General features: G+C 45.5%; 3 protein-coding genes across 3 annotated transcripts; all 3 read left to right on the top strand.

Moving 5' to 3' along the window:
• Window positions 1–1,537: 1,537 nt before the first annotated feature.
• On the top strand, window positions 1,538–1,741 carry CONPUDRAFT_65425 (uncharacterized protein; the record flags this gene model as incomplete). Its single annotated transcript, XM_007775593.1, has 1 exon — window positions 1,538–1,741. A coding segment is annotated over one exon (204 nt), but the record flags the coding sequence as incomplete, so codon positions are not given.
• A 585-nt stretch (window positions 1,742–2,326) lies between these two features.
• On the top strand, window positions 2,327–2,572 carry CONPUDRAFT_65233 (uncharacterized protein; the record flags this gene model as incomplete). The annotated part of the gene is made up of 1 exon (XM_007775585.1): window positions 2,327–2,572. The coding sequence occupies one exon, from the start codon at window positions 2,327–2,329 to the stop codon at window positions 2,570–2,572; it is 246 nt and encodes an 81-aa protein (XP_007773775.1).
• A 1,365-nt stretch (window positions 2,573–3,937) lies between these two features.
• Window positions 3,938–5,262, top strand: CONPUDRAFT_158809 (uncharacterized protein; the record flags this gene model as incomplete). The annotated part of the gene is made up of 5 exons (XM_007775831.1): window positions 3,938–3,952; window positions 4,005–4,200; window positions 4,251–4,331; window positions 4,383–4,743; window positions 4,797–5,262. The coding sequence occupies 5 exons, from the start codon at window positions 3,938–3,940 to the stop codon at window positions 5,260–5,262; spliced, it is 1,119 nt and encodes a 372-aa protein (XP_007774021.1).
• Window positions 5,263–6,950: the final 1,688 nt, after the last annotated feature.

Genomic DNA, 6,950 nt, shown 5'->3' with positions numbered 1-6,950 from the left:
TAATTATAAAAATAATAAATTAGTTTCTAATCTTTATACTTTATTAGAATATGCTTTCAGCTTCTAGTTTTGTTTGTTCTGCGATAGTTTTATCTATAAACTCCAGTCAAAGTACATCCGTGCTAAGCCTACAATGAAGGTGTGTCATCATCTTGCATACATCCCAAAGGTGAGTCTTCTTTGTTTTCATTATTATGATGGCATACTAACACAATCAATTGGAGCTTCCCGACAAATGGCAGAACACCTACACTGGAATTTACAAGAAGCCACCCGCAAAGGATGTCCATACACACATGAAATGCAAACTCATTCATGCTGTATGGGCACTGCTGCTTTGTGATGAGGATTTCCAACGTGCATATAAAGACAGTATTCTCAGAAAATGCAGTGATGATATTGTTTGCCAAGCACTTATCTGAATATGCACATACACTGGTGATTACCCTGAGAAGTGAGTCATTTGCAGTACGATGATTATCTAACTAATTGGACTAATTGTATAGGACTATACTATGCTTTATTAAAAATCTGGGAAGAGCACCATGTCCAAATTGCTTTATCCTCATGGGTCAGCTTGCGAAGATGGGAATGAAACTTGATATGAGGATGATGTCAGAAAAATCTCAGGGGCAAAAAAACGGATTCTAGCGCATTCTAATGCCCATGTACACCATTATAATATATGAAAATGAGTTTTTCGTGAGAATGGGTTGCCAATGGCAATCGAATGGCAATTGAACGGCATTATTTTAAGCTCTGAACTGGTGGTTTGGGATCTCTTATTGGTGTGTGCAGCAAAATGTTGCCATTTGAATCGGTTATTTTGGCCTGACAACAATATTACAGCATTTCCTTGGCATTCCAATGCAATAGAATGTATAGCACTCAAGGGAGCAATCAAATCCCCTTTTGGAAATCTCTGACAGAGGGTATCAAGAACTCGGATTGACAGTATTCATCGCCAGGATCTTGTTGAAAAGGCTCACACACAGATCTTTAAAAGGGGTTGTTCAGTCAACTCAAAAGCGGTGACATCACTTCTGGGTGATCAGTTGTATGTGCCCACCAGAGCAAGTTTTCTCCAAATATCTGTCTCATAAATTTGTCATTAACCACTGCTTTTTAGAACACATTTTCAGAGCTTTTGCTCCCGCATGGGATCAACTATTTTTGACTATTCCCCATTGACTTGCTGCACAAGTTTGAGCTTGGCGTGTGGAAGGCTGTGTTTATCCACCTTGTCTGAATGGTCATGTCTCTTGGAGGCACTGCAGTGCAGGATGTGAATGACCGGTATGTATTTAGTATATTCCTAATTTACCACACTAAAAGCAGTCTAGGTATTGTAAAATCCCCACGTTTGGAAAGCAAACAATCCGTAGATTCCAGAGGAATGTTTGTGCAATGAAGAAGCTAGCAGCTTGAGATTTTGAAGATCTCCTCCAGGTGTGCAGATGTCCTTACTACTGTACAATAACTGACATGTTTCTAGTGCTCTATTCCTGTTTTTTAGGGTATCTTCTCCAAGAAACCACGTCAAGACAAGAAGATCTTGCTGGATTCTCTATTTGAGTTGTGCAGTTGGCATGCTCATGCCAAATTACGCCTCCATACTGACAATACTCTTGAGATCTTTGAGGCATCTACCTCATCTCTGGGTGCAATTCTGTGCAAGTTCAAACAAGAGGTTTGTTCTTCATATGATACTAAGGAAATTCCACCAGAAACAGCAGCCTGATGACAACAAGCAGCTGCAAGGGTTGCACAGTCATCCTCAAGTGCAGCTATCATTGAAAAGAGCAACTGCCACAAGGAGTTAAACTTGGAGATTTACAAGTTTCACATTCTCGGGGACTACATCAAAAACATTTGCTGCTATGGAACTACTGATAATTATACATCACAGCATGTAAGTAGTTTTCACTTGTGTGTATTGCCGACCCCTGCACTAACATCTGCCTAAACTGCAGAGTGAGCTTGCACACTGCACACCAAAGCAACGTTATAAGAAAACACCCAAGAAGCACAATCTCATAATCAAGTCCCTAACACACCTTGAGTCTTGTTCTCATATCTTTGATAAGCTCATTGACTACCTCGAGAGGGCATCATTTCCGGACTCAGAGAGCAGCAAGTCAAATGAGGCCAATGCAGATTTGTCCACCCCATCAAATCTAACAGACCCTCAAAGCCACTACTGGATATCTAGCAAGTCCTGAAATTACATCTCTGTCCCCAATATGATCACTGTTATGAATGAGTCCCTTGGCATAGACAAATCAGTGAGTTTTGTATCTAGTACCTTTGACAACATTTTATCTCAATGCTACTGCAGGAATTCACTCGGTGCTTGAAAACCCATATCTTAGATCGCCTCCGAGAGCAAGGAGACACTCCCAAGTCCCTTGACTTACCTTCAAAAGATGTCAAGGACTTCGAGTATCATGAAGAACAGCTTGATGCACTCATCACTAGCAAGAACAGGCTTCATGAACACAAGACACTTTGTATAAACTACACTACATATGATGTTCAGCGGGAGCAGGACACTATCAACGCATGCTCATGAGCTGATCTCATGGTCTTGGCTCAGGACTTGCAACCAGACTCCAATTCCCATCCCTACTGGTATGCTCGTTTGCTCTACATCTTCCATGTTGATGTGTGGTATGCCTCTGAGCAACGCTCAAGCGAGCAACAAGTAGATGTGCTGCTGGTGTGATGGCTTGAGTTTGACTCAAGTTATCCCTGTGGCTTTGAGGTGCATCACCTTCCTTGTCTCGCATTTTATCCACTCGGCACCTCTGCTTGCTGGGATTTTATAGATCCCAACACTGTTATTTGTGGTGCACACCTTCTGCCCAGTTCCAATCATGGCCAAATCTCAGGCCCCTCTATCCTGAGCAATATCTCTCGCATGCACTTTGGTGCAAAGGATAGTGCAAATGACTTGGAATACTTATATTATTACATGAACATGTGAGTCATCCTATGTATATTCTATTTATATCTAACAGAATTTCAGATTTGTTGATCAAGATATGTTTATGAGGTTTTGAGGAGGCGGAGTTGGGCATGTGGTAACCTGGCACTTGGACCCGGTCTTGCTTGCTGATGGCAGGCAAGAGAGCATTATCCTGTCAGACAAGGACAATGAGGGTGACAATGAGGATGCAGATTTGGGAGATTTAGAAGCTGAGGATAAATGGCTGGTCTGTGTTTGATGAGGAGAGAAGTGAAGATGAGGCAGGATCAGAATATGAGGACGAGCATGAAAAAAATGAGGATTTTCTGGGTGACGATGATGTACTTACTGAGCAAGCCGGGTATGCTGCATTATAGATGTACATTACTTAGACCGATCTCTTTGAACATGCTCATAGTAAACACACTTAGAGCTAGCATTTTTAGAGCATTTCATTGGCAGCAGATGTTATTTATTATGCAGATATAAAGATTTACAAACGTGCGGAGGATCATGTCTATGGCTATGGTGGTTTTGGTATGTACATGGGTTTTCTGTCAATTTACGGGGTGGATATGCATGTGCAAAGCGCCACCAGGCCCCTGCTTCAGGGTTTGCTTCACATTTTGCTTGTGGCCGGGCTCATGGATAATACACCTTGCATAGAGCACATGTCACCCAGAGCCCAACTGGGGGCAGTGAAGCTACATGAGTGTTTGGGGCCTGAAGGCATATGCATGTGTTTACGGAACGGGGCACCTGCACCCACATCTGGACACCTATCATTCCCACACTTTGATGGTATCTAAGGCGTCCACACAACCACTCTTCGGACACTTGATATAGTCCATTCAGCCTGTTTTGTGAGGACCACTGGTCTGGACCAGTAAACTGGGTGAGTTCTGAGCTTGACTTAGAGCATGAACACCCTCCGCCACGTGATGCTGACTGTAAACAGCCAGTTTTGCAATGATTGTTAGCGAGGTATGTCTCTTTTCTTTTGTCTGCATCTCTAGTCCTTATACTTTATATCTAGCTTGAAGCCCTCTCCGCCTGTCATCAAGTTGAAGGCATGGTCGTCCTCGTTCACAGATCCCTCAACATCCCTATGGAACCCAAGTTCTTCGCTACCAACAAGCCCGTCAACCAGCATCTACAAATCCACTATCACGCTGAGCTCAACAAGTTCACGGGCACGATGGAGAGTGCGATGATTGGCAACAACCATCCCTGTATGTCCTTTTCCCTCTATCCTGATTACTAGCCACTAACATCCATCTAGGGAACAGCAGCAACAACAACTACAAGCAAAAACAAAAGTTTGCAAAGACAAGGTTTTGCTCCAGGCTCAGTCAGGCACTCAGTATGTTGATCCCAATCCCATTTTTCATTATTTATTCTAACAGACTTACAGTTGATGCAACAGCCAAGATGTCTGCTGTTATGGAGTATGCCCAATATGAGAGCCTTGTTATTGGGCAGTTCAATGTGAAACTGGTTGGGTGGGAGCACAACAAGTGGGGTAACCCCGGCGGCCTCAAAGGTGGCCTGATCCCACTTATGAAGCTCGCTGACGTTGTAGAATCTGGTCAGTGCCATTTTGTACCCATCTCTGACAAGGAGGTGGAAGAACGTTGCCAACACATCAAGGCTGGCGAGGTCCTCACCCTGGATAAGGAGCCTCCATATCCCCTTCCTCCTGCCAATCCTGCTCTTGCCAACAGCAATGCTGCATCCAGTGTGCTAGCCTTGGAAGGCTCTCCTTTGCTGGCAGAGTCACCGGCCTCAGGCTTGTTGTCTTCATCTCCCTCAGACATCCCCTTGCCAGCGTTGTCTCCCTCAGGCACCCCCTTTCTTCCCCACCCCCCAGTGGCTCTTCCACATCATCTGGTTCTCCCTCAACTCCTGAGGAGACTCAGCCGATGCCAGAGCACAGCATTCCTCCTGCTGTTGCGGCCATCTTTGCACAAATACGGGGACGATTGCCGCCCTCATCTGATGCCCCACCCCCGCCTCCAGAGTCGATGTTGCTGCCTTCTGTTGACAACCCCATGGAGTGTGTCAGCCAGCCTGACACATTGACTGCGCCTCCGGCAAAGGCCCAGACTGCCTCAGTCCCTGTTGTGCCTATTGCAACAGAGTCCAAGCCACTTGTCCGGGGAGGCAACTGCAAGTGCCTGGCTAAGCCCTCAGCCAATGCCTTGGCCAATAAACATCCCTGGCATAGTGGTCCTTGCAATGCAAAGGCAGGGCAGAAGTCTGCAGAGACCATGTCTTCGGATGTAGATAATTAGGTTTTTTGCATATCTGTATACTACTACTCAAGCTTGAGATACACGTCTTTACCCTCTGCAGTTAACTGATATGCTTTGGGGTCAAAGAGTCATCTGTACAATGCTATTAATGGAGTTTCAAGATGAAACACCCTTGCTGTGCCAAGTGAATAGAATCAGCTACGTGGGTCAAAGCTGTGAGAAGAAACAGAGTATTCTAGAAGACTTCTATTTATAAGTGAAAGAAGTGAGAATGAATTCCATATAATTGGCCCGCTTGAACTTTGAGTCAATGTGTGCCAGAACCCTAATAGGCCATTGGCCACACATAGCATCACCAATCCATTGAAAGTCTATTGTAGGACCTACTATACTAAAGCCTACTATACTAGAAGTACTCATATAGGGCATACACGTCAGGCAATTGAGCATGCTCACAGCGGGAGAGGAAGGCTGGAAAAGGCAGCGGATTTGGGTGGAAATTAGGCTGCGTCTTGGCAAGAGTTCTGGCATGAGTATTGGGCCCGGAGCGGCAATAACTACGGCAAACTACGGTGCAAGCTCAGCAGCAATTGTGTTCTCTGTCACACGCGTGTCTCTTGTGTGGTATTCCTTGTTGGACGCTTATATCATCCCTCCCAGTGTAACAAGACCAGTCTTACTGCAGTTTATTGACATAGAATTACAATATATTGAATGGCAATAGTATAATAATGATGTATTAGAGAAAGAACTGTAAAAAATGGTGAGGGAATGGTCGGGATATTGTTGACATTGTCCATAACGGCGACGACAACGGGAGCGGCAATGTGGCAGACAGGGGGAATGGGCAGCAGGATGGGAAAGTGCGGAAAGGCACTGAGTGTGTCGGAAATGATGTTTGATGGGGCAGGGGATACCCGACGAGGTGATGTGGCTGATGACTCATGCATTACAGTCAGCATCACGTGGCGGAGGGTGTTCATGCTCTAAGTCAAGCTCAGAACTCACCCAGTTTACTGGTCCAGACCAGTGGTCCTCACAAAACAGGCTGAATGGACTATATCAAGTGTCCGAAGAGTGGTTGTGTGGACACCTTAGATACCATCAAAGTGTGGGAACAATACGTGCGCCCGGAAGTAAGATGTTGAGAGTGAAGAACGTGTTCCGCGTCAGGCCTGCAAGGAGCATCATCACCTATTGTTCCCACACATATATAGTCCATCAACTGTCCGATCACCCGTTGTTCGGACAGCTATTATAGGGTGTCCCCCACTGTAAAACACGGTCCAGTGGTCCGGACCAGAGGACTGGGTGAGATATCCCTTTGCCTTAGTCGAAAAATGACTTACCAGAGTATCTCCTATGTCATACGTTTTAGTCACTAGCCACGTCAGCGCGTTCTCGGCACCCCCGGCACCGGTAATATCCGTCCCTCCCTCGGCCCCATTCCCGAACCTTCTCCCGTTCCCATACAGCGGTGCCGCTTCCTCCCGCGGCGTCCAACACCCTCCCGTCGCTGTTCTCGACGATGCCCACGATATCTCGCCCATTCCTCCATCAAATTTCCCCGTTTTTTCTCTTGTTGAGCTTAGATAGGTAGTCTCATATGATATATTGTACTTTTACTAGGTATTTGTGAATACATGTTCCCCTTGTCGCGTCCCAGTAGCCTTGGTTGTTGCATAATCACCCAAAATGGGTATATCACTGCCACTGCACGTGGCCGA

The sequence above is a fragment of the Coniophora puteana genome, assembly GCF_000271625.1.
Source record: "Coniophora puteana RWD-64-598 SS2 unplaced genomic scaffold CONPUscaffold_15, whole genome shotgun sequence".
Taxonomy (NCBI): Eukaryota; Fungi; Basidiomycota; class Agaricomycetes; order Boletales; family Coniophoraceae; genus Coniophora; species Coniophora puteana.
This window is presented reverse-complemented; position numbering and strand designations above follow the sequence as displayed.